Source organism: Pleurodeles waltl, chromosome 4_2 (genome assembly GCF_031143425.1).
Source record: "Pleurodeles waltl isolate 20211129_DDA chromosome 4_2, aPleWal1.hap1.20221129, whole genome shotgun sequence".
Taxonomy (NCBI): domain Eukaryota; kingdom Metazoa; phylum Chordata; class Amphibia; order Caudata; family Salamandridae; genus Pleurodeles; species Pleurodeles waltl.
Window position 1 is genome coordinate 832302787 of NC_090443.1, and position 23212 is coordinate 832325998.

The window sequence follows — 23212 nt, forward strand, 5'->3', positions numbered from 1 at the left end:
CCACTTCCACTAGCAAATTGTTTTATCATAGGAAGGTTTAAGGAAGACACGTGTGTTAAAGCGAGACATAGAGATGTCCACAACAAAACAAATGTGAATGTAAATGCATGGGTGGAGATTTGCATTTTTATTTTTTATGTTTTATTTTTACTCTACTCTATTCTATTCACAAATGTTCCCAGTAGAACTCCTGCAAAGGTGCGCCAATTTCAGGTCTCATGCTGTACTACTGGGAGTGTCATGTGACAATTCCAGTGGTCTTTTCTTCCCAGTGTGCAGAATTCTCAAAAGTAGACAACTCCGCACGGGGAAAGGACCCCCTGGAGCAAATGCATTTTTTTTCTTCTACAAGGAAGATATTCTCCACCCTGAAAACAAAAGTGAAATGAGCAGATTGGCTCATTTCACTTTCACTGCCTCAGTGCTCGGGGTGGGGGCTCTCTCAGATGCCCGATCACCTAGGTAGATGGGAGAGGAATCACTGGAAAGGGGAGGTAATCCTCTTTCCAATGGTACTCTCCCTAGTGGATCACTGCTTGGGGATTGCCACAGGAGGGTTATCACAAACAAGGAATCCACCAATTAGACACCAGGGAGGCGGGAGCGGCCCCTTGGGCAAGGGCTTTTCCTTCCCCCCCAACATTTCTTGACCCATTCAGACTTTCTGTGGGGTATAAAGTCCACTAGGCACCAAGGATTTATTTTTATTACATAGGGTGGGGGCTGCCCAAAATGGGCATGCCAATGCCCCACCCCCCAAACACTAATAACAGTCTTTCTGCCTGTCCCCCACCCTCTGGGAGGCTTATGGGGGTTATTACCCCTGATCTGCCCACCGGGGGGACGTGGGGGGCAGGAAGCCCAATAGAAACCAGGGATTATATATATATATATATATATATATATATATATATATATATATATATATATATATATATATATATATAATGCCCTTGTGGTTTGAAATATGTTGGGAGCACCATATGTGAAACAAAAAAACAGATATTATGTCAGATCAACTATAAATGTAGATAGAAGCTATGCTACGGCAAAACATATGGAACTAGCACGATAGTCAATGGGAAACTATGATTTTTTATGCGATGGACCATGTTCCTGTTAATGAACGAGGAGGAGACAGAGAAAGGAAATTGCGACAACTTGAGTTGAGATATATACTAGAGATGCATACTCTGACCCCTTTGGGAATGAATCAGGATGAGGAATTATCTGTTCATATATAATGATTTAAATCAGCCATTGCTAATATTAGAATTGTTATATGTTCAATATAGAATCTTGTGTAGCCAACATTCTGTTTGCTTAAATAGGTTGAGTTTAAAAAAAAATATGTTTTGGCTCATAACATTTATCAGGTTGTAGAAATATAGAAATTAGTATCATACTGATCAGATTAATTAATCTTGGTCAGATCGTTATTCACATAAATCACTTTGGACTGTTGTGAACTACAATTCCCACAATGCTGTAGTATGAGTATAATGTTTTCATTACAACAATCGAGCTTATTCAGAGATTATGCGGGAGTTTTAACAGGCCATAATGTAGTTGCTCAACATCAGCAATAAGGTTAAATAGTTGAAGTGGGTTTTGTTAAATAATTGGGTAAAATTGTGCCACTGTGGTTATAAATACGGAAGTATGAGCCATTAACCAGAAATGCCTGTGATCAAGGTCGGCAAGACCAAACGCGTTGGGCGGGTAGCTTTCGAGTCGAATGCGATGTGAATTGAGCCAATAAAAGATTATCTGAAATACGAGACATTGGAGTGCGGTCATTCCTGTAGGAACTCAAGGAATGTTACATGGATTCTATACAGGTTGTCCCACCGTAAACCTGCACCGCCGTAAAAATAAGAGCGCTAATACACACCAACGAGGGACAATTGTAGCAGTATATATATATATATATATATATATATATATATATTTATTATTTTTTCTTTTTATAAAAGAGGGGTTGGGGCTGGCCAGAATGGGCATGCTAATGCCCCCACCCTGCAAGACACAAATAAGAACAGTCTTTCTGCCCCCTGTGGAGGAAGATTCTTACCCACAGTGCCCTACAAACCTCAAATGTTGACAAAAAACATACATTGTTCCACACATTTCTGTGATGGAAACTTCCGGAATACGCAGGAATCTACAAAATTCCTACCACCCAGCATTGTCCTACTTCTGCCGATAAAAATGCTGTGCCAATTGTGTGGTTGGGCCTAACTAGAATATGAACAGATTCAAATGTTGTCAGTAGGAATCCCCGCGCAAGGGCTCCCATTGTCCTTGCTTTGATAAGTTCCTGTCACTACAGGACATTGTGGGTAAAAGAAAAAACCTCACGAGATCAATGCAAGTCATCCCTCCCTGGATTTCCCTAGGTGCCTAGTTTTAAAAAATGTACCGATTTGCTATGTTTCATTATGTGCAAGCTGAGGTAAAGCCCAAAAACCACAGCTACCTACCTTGCAAAAAACAGGTCAGTTTTGCATAGAAAAATGATTCCATGTTGTGTTTTGGGCTATTCCCTGTTGTGGGCTTTAGACCTACCCACACAAGCAAAGGGAACACAGAATAATAGAAAAAGTGTTATTACCAAGTGTATTTCTCTGCATTTGCACCTTCCAAATGTAAGACAATGTGTAAGAAAGAAGTCATTTTGTGAAATACCCTTTAATTCACATGCTACCCACATGATGTGCAAATAACCCCTGCTTCTAATCTCCATAGCTTGTGCTCATTTTAAAAATATATCGGTTTCCATCTGCTACTTTTCACTATATATATTCTACCATATGTATTGCTCTACAACCAGTACACAACGAAAAACTACTGCAAGGTGCAGGTCAGTTATTAGCTCTGGGTACCTCTGGTTCTTGGTGTACCCAAGCCCTATATAATGGTATATTGCTTTCGAAACTCTGACATAGTTAGAAAATGTTATAGATAAAAACGTAGACACAAATGGCTGTTTTTTTCACCTCAATTTCAATATTTTTTTTTGTATTCAACTGTTACTTTTTATAGGAAAACACTGAAGGATCTACCCAAATGACCCATTGCTGAACTCAGAATTTTGTCTACTTTTCAGAAATGTATAGCTTTCTGGGAACCGCCATTGGTCTCACACCTATTTCTGCCACTAACTGGAAGGAGGCTGAAACGAAAAATGAACAAAGTAAAGTGCCCAAACTGTGATTCAAGTCTGGGAGGATAGTGATTTTAGCACTGCAAACCCTTAGTTGATGCCATTTGCAGGGGAAAAAAAAGACACTTTCTTCTGCAGCACTTTTTGTGATTTTTCCCTAAAAACTCAAAATGTAGATATATTTTGCCCATTTTCTCAGTTCCCCCCAGGGGAATCCACAGGGGTTCTTTTAGAATCCCCAGGAAGTTGGGAAAAAAGGGACACAAATTTTACATGGATAGCTTATGTGGATAAAACGTCATGGGAGCCCAAGGGTGAACTACCCCAAATAGCTCAAAAAAAAGTATTGGGGAGTGGGGGTTGAGTAGTAATACTAGCAAAGGGGTTAATTGAGGGATGAGCGGAAGATCAGCTCCTCTTCCACACTAACAAGCAGCCTTTAAGGCTAACTTTAAACTAGTCTTAAATCTTACTGATGTGGTGGAGAAGCAACAAGGTGGTCTACATCGGTTCTCATCTGTGGCAAAAGGAAGGCCCACGTGTGCTGAGAGAGGCACTGGAGGTAAATGTGAACCAGTGGATCTGTTTGGCCTTTAGCCTTCAGTAGAGGGACATTTCTTCTTGTAAACGGTCTCCCCCAGCCACCACCTCCCTCCCGGTATAATATACTACTCTGCACCACTGGAGGTCACAACTTGTATGAAGTGATTTGGTGTTTTTTTACAGACATTCAACACACAGATGTAAAATGTATGCAGAAAGAGAACAGGGAGTACTGTTCACAATAATATATTTGCCTGCACTAATCCAGGGCATGTTTTCTAAAACTTAAACTAGTTGAAGATGCAATCACATGTGTGCCAGGATTACTATACGGTACTAAACAAATATATTTTAAAATGGTAAATGGTCAAAAGCAAACTTTCATATGTATCTCAATGAATGCTCATATTTATGAACTATAAAAAGGTACCACAGAAACAAATTTGAGAATTCTGAAAATGTTTTAAAAAACGACGATAACACTATTTTAATATACATGCTGTTATTTCAGTCTTATTGTTTCAAACAAACTACTCTCGACTGCTATTGTAAGGGTTGATCACTGGCACGTTAAACTATCAATCAGGGCCCCTAAAAAGCATTGCAAATGAAACATTAACGTAATTGATTTCTGTATTGTGACTTTCGCGCTCCTATATCCCTAAATAAAGATAATGCTCTAAAAATCCTTTAAAAGTTAAGTAACAAGTGCTGATAATCTTCCTAAACACATTTTAATTAATCCTTGTTAATGCTGAAGCCGAAGAATGAGGAGTTGAAATTGGAAGCTTTTTTTCTGGAATATACAAAAACGTGGCCATTGTCCAGCTGGATCTAATGACACAGGGCCTATTTGGAAAATCCGCTTGCTATCTTTTCAAGAAAAGAGAAAAGGCTAAAAGGCTAAGTCATATAGGTCCAACTAAACAAGGCTGTATTCTGTAGCTAACCAGTAAGTGATGTTGCGTAAACGCTCAATGAAACAAAGTTACATTTTGAGAGTGTTAAATGATGCACATCTACCAACATTTTCTGTGCTACTAATAGGAATAAGTTAACACTGAAGCTAGATTTTCACTTAAATCATTTGCTCGAAGAAACAGTTTAAAGAAAAAAAATCCACCTTCAGGCAAGCCATCTTAATACCTAATGTTAAATAGCAACAAATGTTCTCCCATCCAGAGACCATTGCTTTTTATAAAAAATCTGCTGGTCAGTGAGTTGATCTCATGAGAGAGTTGATATTTTAGGGTTAGAGAGATGACCTTTTATAAACTGAGGTGTCTGCTATGGAGATTCACTGAAAGTATGGAAGGCCAAACAAATCAAAAATTATATAATGATGTCAAGTATAGTTAGTAGGCAAACATAATATACATTTCAGACAGGATTTTGTGACAGTCTGGTGTGGTTCAAAGAGGTGATTAGACACAACTGAACTCCTCCAGATGTAGTCCCAATGCCTTTGGTAATCAGATTTTTTAAACCATTATGGAATATGACTTTTTATTAAGGCATGAGATTTCCCCCTTTGACCAGAAAACAATATTTTATTTAATTGTATGAAAATCTTACAAAAGTTATTTAATACAAATCAAAATCCCACTTTGCGATTTGTACACTGATTAAAAGGACAAGCATGTGGTTCATTTACTGCCTGGGGATATTACACAGATACAATAGGCCCTCATTGCAAGTTCAGGGCTAAACTGTCATCGCTTTCCACAGGGATCTGACTTTCGAGCGGTGTGATATAATTTATCACACCCTGGCAGTTTTCCCCTACTATATTCCGGCAGGTCAAACCTGCTGAAATGTATCAGGGAAAGGTTAATTAAAAAATGGCAAAACATGGAATTTGGTGTGTTACATACCGATTCCGCATGTAATGCCTTATTTGCAAGCTGAAAACAGGATAGGAAGTATTGGATACATACCTTACCCATAGGGTAGTGGTATTTACCATTGCCGTGAGTCAGAGTTTGTCGGAATCCGGGTGCTTTCTAGTACACCAGGCAAATAACAACACCCTGTTATTAACAGCACCTACTGAAAGTTTCTGGGGAAAACATGCAGATTTTGGGATGCTTAACCCACCAAAATCTGTACTGTGCAGTAAATATCTCACTTTTTCCGCCTGTTAAATTCCTGCAGGTTTGAGCTGCCGAATTATTACCAAAGATAGCAAATTTAATGGATCTGTTTAATAATGGATGCGATAATACCACCAAACTCTGAATTGTGACCTCCTTCACCAACTGATTTACGGAGGTGGTTAGAAAACAATAACCCATTCCAAATCAGGGCCCCATGAATGGTAAATACCTCACTTTATTCTGCACAACCTGTAAAGAGGGTAATAGAGTTTAATGCCACTTTTTTTTTAAATCAAAAAGCAAGCCAAAATATGCACATATTGACAAGCTCCATCTCTACTTGCAGTCGAAGCAAACCCATCATCAATTCATTGCTTCCACCTGACCGCTAACAATGTCTAAAATCTGCCTCAAATCTATGCACTTACAATCTTTGTACAGGGAACTTCACATCTAAAAAAAAATCGTTTTTTCATTCATCAAGCTATAGTCTGCACTAGTCACTGCGGTTTTATCCTAATTGTTAGGATTAAAACATGAATAGGAAACAAACATTGAAGTGTGCATTGTTTGAATGGCGCAACATGCCAGTTCATCCAAAACTAAATATTATTGTACAAAACACAATAAACATGAGTGGGTTCTGTCAATGAAAATTATATTCAAACACACAAACAGTACAATTTTCTGCCTAAAATTTGCAATAAAAATATTGATGAAATTCTGGTCACAACTTTAATCCTTCGTTCCAATCTCAAAATAATTTTTATATCGGCTCACAATGCCAAATTCTCAGTTCAATATTGGATGGCCAAGCGTGTCCTTACTTACTTTAACATAAATCTATGTGTCTCTTCAGACTACATGGCGATTTATGTGCATGGCTTTCTGTGACCGGCCATTTCCAAGTCACTCAAAATATGTCACATGAGCCACGATAAACACAAATACAAACATTTGAGTCAAATTAGCTTTAGTACTCAGCAAAAGCTGTTCTTGTCCTCATGACCAGGAGCAGTTGTTTACTGAGACAGGTGCCCATCTGTGCATTTTGAAGACACTAAACACAGTCAACATTTTTTTGATCAGGTGTGGTGTTAAATGTCAGGCCTATGTATCCCAATAATAACACTCACATCTTTCCCTCCTCCATCAGCACAGGCACTGTGGAAGAGATTGCTATTTAATTCTAAACTGATTGCATATTAAACTGCAGCACAACATGGTACTCTTCCGCATAAATCCTATATTAACCACTTCATGCTGTTTGGAAGGGCTTTCTGGCCCCATCTTGTGAAAATCCTGATCGAACACCTGCGCCTCAGCCTTGGGAAGCGGGCACCTCAGTGTGCCAGCCTGGCCATCTGGCCAATCTGCATGTTCTGACTTTTCCTCCTTTCACAAGGCAGAAGGCAAATGGGCAGACAAATCAACCTACAGCCAGCTCCACCTGAGAGGCACCGGTCCTGCTTTCAGAGCTGTAAAGCAGGGCACCCCACAGTATACAAAACGTACACTGCATTAGGAATAGGTCTTACGTAATGCAATAATACGAGTATTAAAGAGTGGAACTAAGTGTTACAGAAAACAAATGACCACTTTGACAGAGGACATGTTGATGCTAAAACATGAGGAGGAGCTTTTTCAGCGGTGTGCAATCCTGTGCCACCATTTTTCAACCCGGCTCCACACTTAACCTAAAGTAGCTATTAACTGGTCTAATGAAGGCGCAATCAATACCTAATATATGAATGAGTTCAATTTAAAGCGTCTAAAGCATTTCTGACAGGCCCAGGGAAAAGACTGATATAGCATAAGTAATTTCTTTAAGGACTGTGTCATAACAAAAGTTTCACAGCTTTTAAAAACATTTCCAAAAGGAATTCTGAAAGAGCATCTCCAAATTAAAAGTATCTGTTTTGCTCTGTCCTTTTTTATAAAAATGAATGTCAGACGTGCCCTGGAAACCTAGAATGACACAAACTGATAGTTAAAAACATTGTGCAGCATACATCAGATATATCTAATCTTACATATAGAGATATAGCTAATTTTAAGGAGGCCGTTGATTCATGACAGAAATGTTTTGCATGGGACTTACATTTTCGTGGTAATTAATGGCAGACGCGAGAGGCATTTTGGGGCGTCAGTGCTAAAGTAAAACTGATTTTACTGCTAATCTTAAAACCTTTGCAAGCAGTGGAAGTCTGGAAACTGGGGTTCGCCACATTTTCACTAGTTGCGGGGTACTTTAAAAAGGGCGTTGAAAATTATATCGACACAAACTTGCCTCCAAAGATTGAACGGCAGAAAGTACAAATCCAACATTTTCCAGGAGGGCGCAAAAAAAAAACGGCACTGAGTAACTTTTCAGACGTGTTTTCCCAGCAGGTATTGTACTAAACGCACCACTTCCGACAAATGCACCCGCTTTAGACTCAAGGCACTGTCAGCTCGCACTCAGTAATGAGCTCTCCCTCTGCTGCCTAACTTTTTTACAACCACACGTCTATCGTGAACTCAATTCGGAATAAAGACGGAGATGTCGACATAATTAAGGACTTCATCCTCGCCGATTTGTTGGCATGCGTTATTTTCTTTCCAGTGGCCTCCTAAAAATATAAAGTAAATGAAAGACAACGATAGGGAATCGTCCACAAATGCGCACACGTTAGGGAGAGCTCCGTCCCATCTGTAGAACACAAGGCCTTGTCTCGCTTGACTGACGCCTAATGAGCAAAGGTTAACCTTATCTGAAAGGTCAAATGGCTAATGGCGGAGGTCATAACCCTGACAGCTCAAAATGTTGAACCAGCCACGCGCCTGTTGCACCACTAGGTCTGTGGCAGCTCATTTGCTCCGGCCGCAGCAATAAATCAAGCTTCCTCTTTTGGGAAGCATGAATTCACCTGGAGAAGAGACAACGTAGGGAAGACGGAAGCGCGTCAAGCAGAGAGTGGCAGCTCTCCCAATGTCGATTATTTCGCCCCGCAACGGATAGATTTCCATGTCTTGGGATGTTTCTATAGGAGGACCGAGCGCTTCTTTGTTTCACTTTTAGTAACAAAGAAACGAGGGACGGAGGAACATGCTAGATGCTTTAGTGTAGAAATATCCCAAATAAAATGTTTGCTCGTTGTCGGACATTTCGCAAGAGAGAAAACACAACTTTCACTGCAGAACTGAGCATTACAGACCTAGGAATAAACGTAAGAAAAAGAAGCCTTAGGGTTGAAAAAGTCAGAATGGATTTTGGCACGATTTGTGGTCTGTGTATCCCGCCAGCACTGGCACCATGTCGAAGTTTACTATTTATCAAGCCTTGGTACTTATGGACAAGCTTTTCAGACCTCTTTTGTCTAAGACAACCAGCCTGGAAATGCTCACATTGGCAGTAGTAGCCTCCAAATAGCCGTGCCTGTAAAATGCTAGGATGAAACTGGCCACGTTTCAGGACTGTGGGATGCTAATATATTCTTTTGTGGCACTGGTGCTGCACACTTGGTATAATGTGCTATTACGGCAGCTCTAGACAGGCCAATAGCCAAGATGTTGGCAGTCAATCTGGGAGAACTAGAATGTGTAAACAGAATGGACATTGGAAAAAACGGGCTTCAGAGCCGATCTTTCAGATTGTTGAAATGATGGAAACAACCAGCTGTACCTTCGATTGGAAAGGGATTTCAAAACGTATGTTGAAAAAGAAATGGGTAAAAGTTAAAAGCAGTGGCAACGAAAATGATTGAATCTGATTATTTTTTCTTACATGTTCTCACTAAAAATTGGCAATTACATAAAATACATTTGCTGCTTATCCATTTATCTTGGAGGTAGGCCTCAATGGTGTATAAAAGAAATCCCCTAAACGGTTCAGTTGAGCATGAAAACCTGAATATCACGAACACAGATTTTGTACTTTTTCTAATTTGTCAATTACTCAGACTGCAAAAGACTCAAACGCAGGTCTCCGAAATTAGGCCAGAAGCAGACAGCAGTGGATAAAATGTAGTTGTTGCTACAGACAGGAATGACAGAGACTAATTTTGCTTTCAAGACCACAGCAGCCTTCTGTTTAGCACAGACTGACAACAAAGAGCCTTGAAAGGGCCCCGGCTTATGCGTCACAAAGGGGTGAAAGGTGTTGGTTGTTGCTTTGTGATACAACGGGTACAATTTAAATGTGATATGAAGTCAATAAGGTAAATAATAAGTGTAAGAATCCCCAGAAAGAAGAAAACCCATTCTGAACTTCTTCTGTAGGGTGGGGGTGGTCATGCCCTTAAACGGATACTAACACGCATAATGAAACCAAACACCATACAATGATAAGGCAATTGTTTGGCTCCGGAGACCTCACTTATCTTCTATAACCATTTTCAACGGACACTAATGGAATAGAAGTATTGCATGATTTACATTCCCACAAAGGTAGCATAAAACAGGGTTAATAACAGGTTTTTTCACCCCTTGTTGATGTGATCACTTTCCCTTTAGTAATAAATAATAATAGAATTGTTGCCTCCATCACTAAATTTGCAATTTATTTTTATAACACACCATGAAGATAATCAAGTTGCATCAGATATAACATTTAAAATACTAGTCCTTCGTTGGAGTGCAAAAATCTTCATGAGACTAGACTGTAATTGGGAGTTTTAAAATATTTATTTCATATATTTTGTTTACAGTTCAACAAATTCATCATAAACACATCATGCCAAGTGAAAACAGTTTTGGTAGTTATTGATACAAACAAAGACGATAGAAGACCTAGGTTGGAACACCAGTCACTTTGTCTGGTGTTCCAATCTAGGTTCAAGTCATCTAGTATCCCGAACAGGGAACATTATCATTTTAAGGAACATATTCAAAGTTTGTGTTTCCACTGCAACATACTTCCTTTTCACAGTGGTGACCAACTTTTTCAGTATAGCTTTGTGCATATTCTTACCAAAAATGTTTTTTGCTCATCTATAATAAATGTTGAACTGTAAACAATGAATACTAAATAATATAGTTAGAAGGGCACATTACTTGCATGCATGTTTGCCCCCCATCTCATAAAGATTTCTGCATTAAAATGAATGACTAATCATGTAAGTTTTTTTTTTTTTTGCCTCAGTCAAATTAATATCTTAGTATTATAACTTGTACATTTAGTAAAAGGGCACATCTCATTTTTTTTTATTATTTACCTTTGGACCACCTCTCCAAGCTTTATAAGGACATACCACCATCTAACACGAAACACATTAACATTTGTAACACAAACCTGAAGGTGGTGTGACCATGCTACCTCCATATAAAAGATTGCTAAGCAAGTTAGGACTTATACTGAATTCATCTCCTACCACCACAGCCTTCTGTGATCTCACTGGAATCTGGACCATAAAGTTTGAGAAATCCCGGCATTCAGACTGGGCTTCATTGTGCTCACCAAGTACTTGCACTCAGCAAACCTGAATTGCAATAATCACCTTTGTCAAATTCACAGTGTGTCTCTGGGCTCTGCGAAGGTAGGACATACATTTGTAAATGGCAAAAACTGGGTTACTGTTTACTCCAAACAAGGAAACAGTATAGACTCCACTGGAGAAACTTTGGTAAAATGTAGGAGACTCGATGCATTTCACCGGCTATTAAGAGGCAACTGGACTTCCTGCTTGGTTGGAAGAAGACTGGCAGCAAACACAATTGTTAATTATAATGGTCTATAAATAAAATGTTGCATGTTCAGCACAACTGGCTGTCACCCATGGGAGGAAGCCTGACGTTTGGTCTGGTGGGTCACCTAGTAACAAATAAACAGTACACAGCCTCTATTTCTGCCAGTAACGAAAAAGAAGTTCCGGGTGGAGGCTATAAACACATGAATTATTATAAAGAAAGCCATTGCAGGTAAAGACAACATGTGATTACAATCACATCAGCTCCTGTTATTGTGCTCTGGGTTGTTGGTTTCAGCAACTAAAACGAATCCTCCTTTTTGTTTATTAAGAGTAAACATTGCTATTGATTAAGTAATCTATGTAGCATCACCACATTCAAAACAGTACAGATAGTTTTCAAAATAAGCAAATCACATCAATTTACTAAAAGAGTCTAAATGTTTATAAGCAATGAGCTACGTGTAAGGGAGTGTGAATCTCTGTATTTAAAAATTCACAATTCACAGAAAGTAGCAGAGATAAAACACTGTAAACATGCATTTCATTCTCTTTGACCTTTTCTGCATGATTGACTTAGATAATAACATTGGTTCACGAGTTCCAATAAACAAACAAACAAAGATATCTGGGAAACAACCTAGGTTTGTAGCCTACTTAAAAGCAGCAGCAGTGTACCACAAAGTTATGTATTGATATAGTAAAGAGATTGGGAACGAGGACTTCAGCCTTTCACATGTAAAGAACAATGGGCACAACTGACATAACATTTGGCCTTTCTAGACTTTCTAGCTCTGTGCACGTAGACTCTATGAACTTTCCAACAGAGATAACGAGAGGCATAAACACACTGTTCCCTGCGCAATTTAGAACACTTCAGTGATTCGTGCACATATTTTCATCCAGCATTCTTTGCGTTCCCTACCTTACTTGAATTTGACTTGCACTTAAATTAAGTAAGTTCAACCAAGACTGAAGAGCAAGAGATATGACAAATAAACAAAAAACATACAACACTTCATCGTTTACACAAAATGTTGGCTTTGAAATTAAATTAACTATAAATAAATTCTAAGATACCATAAAATGTCTATCACCCTAACGTTTGCTACAGATCAATGTTCACCATACCTTAAACAATGTGTTACACAACAAAAAAATGAAACGTCCTCCCAAACTGCACCTCTTGCCTTTCTTTAGGCTGCATATACAATTTTTCTACTATATTTTTCCTGTCCCACAGCAACAAGACTCCTTTTGATTCTCCATATTTTCCTATTTATAAAACACTTTAGCCCTACTGGGGTCTTTTTGTAGTTTCCAAGTATTGAGTTGATGTTTGCATCTTCGTGCAGAACAAACATTCTGCGCTTGCAAAGTTTTTTTACAATATTTGGCAGTGGATAAACAGATGTGGTGTTTAGTGAATTCTGACTCAGTTGCAGGTGATTTAAATCATTTGTAAAAAGGATGTTTTCTATAATTTGCAATTGCTACACAGAGAGTCTTAACTATGATTTGTAGAAAATGTACAAGGTTTATTCTTAGGCTGCTGTGGTTGTCCCACCAGGTAGTGGTTCCTGAGCAGACTTTTCTAGAGACCCGATGCAAAGCAAAAAACAAAAAAAATACACTTTACATAAAAAACAATAACTCGTGTAATCTAAAGCTGTGGGGAAACAAAGTTACAAGCTAGACCGATGATACTTACAATGTAAATTATCCTTTTATTTAACGTGTTGTGTACGTTTTTTTTTTGCAATCATTTTCAAATTATTTTATGGGTGTGATGCTATCGCTGTATACTGTAGATTTTCTATTAGTGGCATATAAATAATAAATCCATAAAGACTGATGTCATGTAAACTTACAAATTTGTAACAGACAACAGCATATCATTGTTCTTCCTTGAGTGTTGATGATATTTAAAATTACACTCTGTCTTCTACTCTGTGCTTTACATTGACATCAGAAACCAGAGGTTGCAACACAACATCGTAAGCATTGTTTTCAATAAAAAATCTTAAATATAATTTTAACACTCTCTATTAACATGTATTTTTGGCTTGTAGATAATATACGTTTGATGTAGGGATATCTTACATATAATTTTAACACTGTTTATTGAGCTGTATTTCTTACTTATAGTGACAGTACGTTTAAAATCACAAATATCACCATAACTTAAATTCAAGGCACTGAATAGGACTACCATTACTACCTAGACAATATTATCCTTTAAGGAATACTCAAAGGCACAACAATCAATTTCCAAACCATCACTAATCATCATTGCTCTGCATTTCATTCAAGTGAGAGGATACTGGGAGGGTTCTGACAAGAAATATCACAAAGTTGAGCAACTGTGCAAAAGACGTCTTACCTGCGGCATGCACAAAGTATGCCAAGTACAAATCGAGCTCCTTCACTGAAACTCCTATGTGATGGGGCTGCACGCACAGCCCGGGGTTCGAGCACTGTGAGGACTTTACCAGGCGTTCACCATCAGTACTTTCGAGCGGGATACCCTTAAATAAAATCACCATAACCAGGTCCAACCTCCAAACCTTATCAGCCTGTCGTAGGCAGTCAATTCTTCGCATCTTGCCCTTCTGGTCTGGATTGGAAAGAACACAGCAAGGAGGTTTTTTCCCTGTGACTGTAAGAACAAAATCCTCCCGGTACTCAGGCCTAATATCTTTCCGTAGCTTAGCCAAAAGTCGAGATGCCCATTTCTGTTTGACCTCGGGCTTCTCATTCAGCAGTTCATCTTTTACTGCTCTCTCTTCTTCTTTCGACATACGCTTTTCATGCTTCTTGAAGTATTTTCTTTTTCGGGCTTGAAGGTTGAACCAGGTGTATGCAAATGCTCGGACGTGGGGCAGAAGTGCTTCAATGAATGGATGAAATTCATCCTGCAAACCAAACAAGACAAATATGTAAATGCTCCCATTAAAAACAAACACATATACAGGTTTGCCAACAACAGTGAAATGAAACCCTTTCACAAACCCCAAATTTCAATGGAAATGTTTTAAAGAAGATAGGAAAAGGAAATAGAACCCTGTCACAAACTCCAAATTTCAATGGAAAATATTTAAAGACTGTGGGAACAGGCATATTTGCTTTTAAAAGTTTACAAGCGGGAAAGTCTATGACAATATGTAAATGTCACTTTTGCAAATAAATGTAAAGGTCTATTAGTTTAAGTGAACCAATTTATAAACATGATCACAACAAAAGTAAATAGGGTCAACAGAGTGATCTATAAAGGTGTATGATAAAAGGAGTAAATTTAAATTGAATAATTTTCTGCCAAATGCCCGTAGGACTGTTAAATTGAGGCAGGTGAAAAGAAGTAGTTTCAGGGATGTATGCATATGATATTGCATGCCACAAATGTAACACATAATCAAAACATTTTATTCAACAATAATCAGATGAGAAATCCAAAAATTATTTTAGGTTTATGAGTTCATGTATCTTAACATAAAAGGTGACATACCCTACGCATTTTACATAATTCAGTTTTTTCAAACTGGATGCTTTTCCATTACAAATAGCCATCAGACAGAGCAAGGAGCATTAATGGGCCTTTGAAGAGGGAGAATAAGAGGACCAGTGCTTAAAAGAAGGAAAACAAAAAGTGGGCCACACACAACTTTTAATGAGAAGGGCAAAGCAGTGATGCAAAGAGAGGGGGACTGAGTGTTTGGAAAATACTTCTAATGTGTGTGTTTTTAGTATGCAAAATGCAAAGGATGGAATGCATCCACAGTAATAAAATATTAGTCTTGTTTTGGCTTCACTAGTTATTTTCATAGAGAGCCTCCACCAGGACAAGAAGGTAAAGATCATTCAGATACACCAGTTTTTGATTAACTGGTCCTAGCATGGCAACAAATGTGGTATGATATTTTGTAAGAAGAAGAAGGAACCAATGAACAATCATTGTGTGATTGAAAGCCACAGTTGAAGCAGCATTTTCTTCTGAAAGAGTGACGGAAGAATATGGTCGGTAATGTGGTGACTATAATCCACACAAACAGATAAATTGAGGACCGATTTTACTTTTGATTACTGAATACAACAATTATTTTGTTTCTGCGACGCAAGGGTTCTTAGTAAATACATCCCAATATACGAACAAAGAGCACGGGGAAAAAAACTACATTTCTGTATTGAATGAGAATATGTCACTCATTACCGAAGCACCAAAAGAGGGGTTCTTTAAGTGGTAAGTATTGTAGCTTACAATGTTGGGCCTAATAACGAGAAGAGATCATTTTAACATTTTACCCATTCTTCAATGTTTATTCAGTTTTATTTATGCTCAGCTTGATTTCACTGTTGGATTTCTGCCTGCAAAATAACCTCTTTTATGATGGAATGTTTTTTACTGATTTTTTTTTAAATTCATTTTAATATGCGCAGTGCTGGTACCTAAAGTTTTGTGAGTGCTATCAAAGATGGAGGTGCGGAAAACAACAGCTGCGTAGTCTGTTCTACCTCATGCCTCTTTAATACACCAGAAGGCACTCTTTGCCCTTTTAGCTCATTCTTGCATTTTGGTCATCCCTGCTTTCCTTAGTCACTGTTTTTCCATCTTACTCTTCCTGTTTCTTCCCCCTTTTGTGTTTTGTCTCTCTCAGTAAGGATCAAACGTTATTGAGGAAAAATAAGTGCTAGTCCCTAAAAATGAGTGCTGGTGGAACCCACATGCAGCCACTAGCTCAAATTAAGCACTGAAAATGGGCAAAGCTGCAGAAAAAGATATGGCTTGGAAAAGTAGATTTCTCAGACAGGTATGAAAACTCTAGAACGGGTAACCTGTACTTTTATTTGCTTGTGCTTACTGCTTATAAAATTGTTTCACACTATCCTGAAGCAATTTAAGAGAGGTCGTAAAAAAACAATATTTTAAAACCCAGAAATTGTGTTTTGGACTATCCCACTCCTGTACCATTATGTCACTGAATCTTTACGGGTTTTTTTTTTTTTTTTTTTTTTTAACAGAGCAGGCATAGTTACTATTTTTAAAGGATATTCGCATTGTATTCTGCTACTCTGGGTCACACCTGTCCAGGCTCCAGTCCCTATGTCAGACACTTCTATAAAATTATCAAAAGCAGGCACTTCTCGTTGGGACATAGGTACCTTCATGGCTACAATGGCTTGGCTAAGCAATCTGATTCCACGTGCCTGACCTCGGGTTGCCTTCTATTTCAAGGCCAATGATACACATTCTATTCTCTTTCGGAAATTAGCCCCTACAGTAAGTGAGCATCAAATTCACATAAGCACAGAATTATGACATCTGATAAAGATGACCAGGTGAAGCCCATATGTCTATTTCTCGTTTGCTCTTGACAGACAGCCAACTCTACAGGTCAAGGGGCACTCTTGCTTAAGATCACTAGTTCTGTCAAAGACTTGTTTCCTTTTATCACCATATCCACTCCATGGCTATTCCATTCTACAAAATTCCAGAACGCCCGACTCCCTCTGGATTACATTGTAACTTCTAAAACAAGGTGTAAGTAGTACTTGGAAGAACATTGAAAGGTTCCTCTCTAAATCAGTAACATCCATGTTAATGAGCCATTTGGGATACTACATAAAGCATGTTTCACGAAATTTAGATTGTTCATGTGAGCTAGATGACAAACGTAAGGATGATTAGGGCTTAATTTATAACATATAAAACTGTAAACACTAATTCCACCAAACAATAATTTGTTAACAAAACCAATGTAGGCAGTTAATGATCTGGCTACATTAGCTGGCCCATCATGTTGGTCTAAGCCTGACTGCCCACCAAATGATAAATAAGAGATACTTATGAACTGGTAGAGCTTTCTTACACTGCACCCCATTTAATGCTCTAGTAAACAAGTGCAATATTATTTGGTTCTTTCAAAGAGTAAATAGGATCACAACGATAGTGAGAGTTAAGTATTCTTAATAACTGGATCTTGCCTTGTGAACCTATGAAAATGTAATGTTCAGAACAGTGCTGGTGTAAATATATGTTTTTATGCAGGGAAAACCTCTGCTGTAACAATTTGATGGGGTGGCTTCTAGCCACTATCCATCATACATATTGAGACTGATTTGTGGGAAAGTAAGTCAAGGCACAAAAGGATTTATGCCATTAAAAGTTTTGATTCCATCTGACATTTAAGAATACTTATTCCCACACAGCAAACACCCAATGGTCTTTTGCCATCAGCAGAGGGTAGAAAGTTGTATTGTTAAGTAATATTTATTGGTGCTATAGAGCTACAGCCTCAACTTGCAAATGAGTTCAATATTCATACACTGATACCACTGCAATTTTCTTTGGTCCTTCATAAAGTTTTACTGAGATCTATAAAATACATCTCAGCTGCTTGCAAAAATGTGGTTTCAGTTTCTAAAAGATGAAATAGATATATTTGTTTTGGTTGATTTCTACTATGAACATCACAGAGCAACTGCCCGGTCTACCAACTATTTTGTTAATATATATCTACTGAAGAACATGAAATACTTTAAAGGAATTATCATATGTTTTTCCTGAAAATATAAGTCATATATTTATGAAATCCATAAAACTAGCCCTGATGCATCAATATCTTTGTTTCACAACAATATCTTCATTATCTCAACACGCCTGCTTAGAACGAGTGGCATCTTAGCGGATTTCAAATACACTAACTCTATTGCAAAGAGACTAGGATACCATCTGTGTGTGAGAGTGGATTATTTGGGTGTTATCTGATCAGTATTTTCAATAAACTAACAACAAAGGGAAAAGCATTTATTTTTAAGTAATTAAAATGCCCATGTTTCACCGTTAGATTAAAAAAAAAATGCACTGTTCTGTCATAAATCCAAATGGTGAGCATCCCTTGTTTACTTTCTAATATAACTAGCACTGGTTTCTAAAACAAAACTTGAGGAAGGAAGAAAACTAAAGATCACGTATAAGAACTAAAATGTTTGTTCTTTCAACAGAAGTCTGTATATTATTTTACACTATATTTTAAACAAAATTTATGGTTAACCTACCGGGAAACATAGAAGTCTGACCTTAAGAGATATTGCAAGTGATTGTGGTGAGGATAAAACGAAAAAGAATTCTGTAACTTCAAGTAATGAAGTAGTCCTTTTACTGCAAACCACCAGGCTGCTAGCTCAAGAAATAGCATCTTCTAAGTTGACACCATCAAGAAAGAAACTATAACAAAAGATGTGTACCACAGTACCCTTTGAAATAATAGTAAAAAAGGACAACAACATTACACTTAATCACGTCAAACAAAACTTCAAATGGTAGCATAGAAAGTAATAACACAGAAAGGGTTTTTGAACAGGACTTATCAAAATGAACAGTTGGACGTTTTGTTAATTTATTACAAACTAAATCTACTTGCCCTGAAATAATTGTACTGTACTATATTTTAGAAATGCACCTCCAATTCAGAAAGGCATACACTAAAATGAAAAGACAAATAAGTATAAAAGCCTTTACAAACCTAAATGAATGGTCAAAACTATCTGTTAAGATTGCAAAACGTTTTTTTTTTTTTTTTTTTTTTTTATCTGCTCTCATTTGTGTTTCAGATCTTAGTAGCTTTGGTAAAGTATGCTGCCAGTGTCAAATGCATAGATTCAAAGTATAAGACAAAGAGTTAGCCACGGGATCATGAAACAGCGTGCCTTGAAATGATAGGGTGCAGGCAATGACAAATTCTACCTTTAAATACTGCAAGAGTTGTTATTAAAATAAAGCTCCTTCATGATTTTAGGCTGCAAAATAAGCTTGTTGAAGAGGGTTTTAGAGGTGTGCACACTGGTGATTTCACCATCCAAATGTCAGCTTATTTAGGTTTCACATTCTGAATATCAATGTAGCTAATAGAAGTAAATGATAATAAAAACACATTTGAAATCACTTGAAGATAAAACTGGCATCTTGAGGTACAGACACTAAAATGTTATTAATGACTCAATTTTACACTCAAGAAAGTAGAACGGAGCATAGGCCTTTATTCTATTCACAGTATGCGCCTAAATGACACACAAGCAAATCTACAAATACAGAAAAAGCATTCTGTTGATAAATTCTAAATAAATTGGCCTTCGCTTCCTTATCGACTTACTACCAATTGGTTATGTTGCCTAAGTTCGCAAAAACAAGTTCTGTATTACTTTATGATAGAAGTACTCTATGCCAGACATCCCTTGAAATGTATTGTTAAACTTCGGAACTTAGTTGAAAGAACAAAAACTTTAAAATGACTCAATGCAACACAAGAATGTTCCATTCAACCCAAATTGTAGTTGTTCTATAGTGCAATGATTTGGTTGGGTGAACACTGTGCACTACAAATTTCAAAATTAAATAAACATACTATGAATAAAGGCCTTTCTACTTTCCCTCGCATATACAACATACACACGAATGTTACAGTAATCCTACCTAAAAAAGACACAACATCCATATTTAGCTCTGCTCATAACATAGCAACCAGGTTGAATACAAAAGTTATTCAAAAACAGAAGTCAGACCACCGAACTAACAGTTAAACTTTTGCCTTTCCAGCCAAATGTTCTGATAAAAAAAACGGCACTTTTTAAAATGAAGACGTCAAGACTGAGACATGCACGATGCCACCAGCAAAGTGCTTTGATATTCACAAAGGAAGGATTACATTCAGGTACAATACCTGTATAATAAACCAGTTTGCTTTAAAATTTAGAACTGAAATGTGGTGTGTCATTCTAACAGTATTTTCTGCTTGTATATCCTTTAAGAGTATGAAAAATAAAAAAAATGTAGTTACATTTTCACGGAATAAATAAAAATGAATGCTGATGTACGTTTTCATTTGTGCCATACGCGTTTTTAGAAAATGCAAAAAGGAATGCATTTGAACTTCCATGCATGAACGCAAATCAAAATATGTCTTACCTAATCTGTGTGAGCAAAACATACAAAATATGCCCCACACCCAATTTGCGAATGTACGAGTGATCAACTTTGGTAAAGTTTCTCATTTAAAGAAAAGATCATTAAAGAGAAATACATTTTTGCTACATTGATATTTCAATTTCCTCCGTGGATCTCATATTTATTAAACATAACACTTTTGAGGAAAGTCAACCTAAAATATATTAAAGACAGCACCATTTTCTTGCTCCAAATGCAGGGTTCCAAACATTTTTTTAACAAGTTGTTTTGCATCCCACCTCTCAATTCACAAAGCCTGTCTTACTCCTAGAAAGGCAGGTGTTTGACTCAACTGTTCACTGAAAAGGCTTTGAGAGTGGAGTTCTCAGTCATTTTAAAACACTGCAATCTTTAATATACATGTAGCTGCTCACAATATATTATCCCTATCTGTTGGTCTCTCTGCAAACTAGATATTACGATCTTTAGAATTATTTACTCTATGGTTGACTTTCCACACAAAACATGTATCCGTGCATATCCTTTTTTTTAATATATGCTCCATAATATAGTAGCTGAATGAGGGGAGGAAAGTACACTATGAGCTCAGTGGACATTACAAGGCACATTTATAATGTTTAAAAAATATCTCCTTAAGCAAGTATCCCAATAGGCCTAGAAAATGAATAATCACCCAGCCCTCATCTCCAAGAAATTTTCTGACATTCAGCCAGCAGAGTCTGGCCATGGATCTAAAGTATACAAAATATATATTACTTTAACTGACTTTCTAAAACCAACACAAGTGAGAGGTGCGGATCGGCACGTCCGTTCACAGGCACGGCATGTACGCTTCTGTATATACTTGAAGCAGGCTATAAGCTCTACGTTATACTTTAAGAAGAATCTTGCAACAGAAAACACACAATACTGACACGCACTCAGTCCCAGGAAGCACAAAAAACACGCTGGACTTGCTCACAGTCAACACCATGCCCAATATTAATTAGGATAGATAGAAAGCCTCTACCACAGATCTCGAGCAGGAAGATGCAAGATCAACTGGTGAGAAGTAAAGTTGCAGCGCGGCGGTGGCCATGACAGAGAAGGAAAAGAGGCAGGAGCAGCAGTGAACAGGCAGCAGTGGACAGGCTGTTGTGTGACCCAACTGCACAGGTAGCAGGCTGGTGAACAGTAGAGGGAAACACGGAAGATGGTGTGCCCCACCGTTCCACATACGTGGTCAGCAAAGTAGTGTGCAAATGATCAGTGTGCTACACTTTCCAAAAGCACACACACATCAGGAAGATCAGTCAGCAATAGGTAGAGCGTAGAAGGTCTGCTGCCCAGGAGCATTTGTAGCAGGGAGGCAACAGCAGAAGGGTCTTATCTGCAGATATGCACTGTCAGAATGTATGGGTTGCGCAAACGTCAGAAAACGTCAGGTGTGTCAGGGATTAAAAGGCCTAGTGCCTCTCCAGCAGGTGTAGGTGACCTAACGGTACTGCCCCACCAAAACTTGCAATAGAAGGCAATTGTGCACTGGCCTACTACTCCACTAATACTTATATTGTGGGGGCACCGGACATAGTCTTAGTGCCCCTAGTCACTTGCCTGGAATGGTGACAGTCTGAGGCCTACTGCCCCCCAACACTTTTACAAGGGACTGAATAACCGCAATGAGTAGTGTGCTGGACTACAACATGTAGAGCAGGAAGGAGTAGTTAGTACAAGCCCACTGCTCTAAAAATGTTACCCGGAGTGAATGCCAGCATTTGGTAATGGGCTAATCTGCAATACTGACTCTTCAAATCCTTGGCGCGGGTGTGGGGTAGTACTTAACATCAGCCGGTGGTTGCCAGTGAGGTCCATTGGCACTCAATTTAGGGAATGGTACTTATTTTTCCACAAAAGGCTTAGATCCAAAGCAAGAACGAGAAAAAAAAACACAGAAGTGGAAAGAAACATGCAGGAAAATGCGTTAAAACAATGACAAAGGGAGAAAGGGTGGAAAAGAATTTACAAGAGTGAGATTAAAAAAAAGCAGGGAGTGTCTTGTGGTGGATTAAAAAGGCATGAGGCACAATTAAGACAACACATCCTTGTATTCGGCACTCCGACCTTTGACAGCGCTGGCCGCAGGTTTTAGAGAAAAACTTTGGGCCCCGGCACTTTGTTACAGATTAAGCCCTAGTGCGGGGTGAATAATTCAGGACTACACCCTAACTTTCCTGATTTACGAGGAGTTGATGTGCAGCATTTGGTTAGCGTCTAACCTGTGGAGTATCACGCCACAATTCTTGGCACAGGTTTGGGAGGGAAATTGAAACTGTTGGGAAAAGCATGAGAGCAATCCGGGGGGAGGGGTTGTACCAACTCGAGGCTTTGGAAGGGGTTAGGTAAAACAAGAGTAAAGGTGGGATGGGGAGAAGAGAGAGAGACTGTGCGCTCAGTCACTTCTTCAATACTTGAATCAGGAAATCTGGTGGGAGCAGCGACAGCCCACTGAGTTTAAGCTCAGTGACAGCAAAGTTAACATTCCTCGCTGCCCGACCCCCTACGCATACCCTTTTCAGATTGGGGGCGCATAACAGAGGCAACATTAAAAGCCCCGCTGAAAATCCCGAGAAACAAACTCGGGCGGGACAGGACGTGACAGAACTGTTGCAGGAAACCGCAGAGTAGGAAGACCAGGGCAGCAATTATTTGCTCTTTTCGCAGCCCGTGACCACAGCGCAGACCCCACAGGGTCTCTGTGGGGGCACCCTCGGCGCCGCACCCCCCAGGCATGCCCCGGTGCGGA

General features: G+C 38.5%; 1 protein-coding gene across 8 annotated transcripts in view; it reads right to left on the minus strand.

Annotated features, from left to right (window-relative positions):
- NFIA (nuclear factor I A) overlaps window positions 1–23212 on the minus strand; it is an 807499-nt gene that overhangs the window by 434940 nt on the left and 349347 nt on the right. For all 8 annotated transcript variants that reach the window (XM_069232553.1, XM_069232552.1, XM_069232556.1 and 5 more), the window contains exon 2: window positions 13855–14386. In XM_069232553.1, the coding sequence (XP_069088654.1) occupies window positions 13855–14386 (532 nt within the window). The remainder of the gene's footprint in view (window positions 1–13854; window positions 14387–23212) is intronic.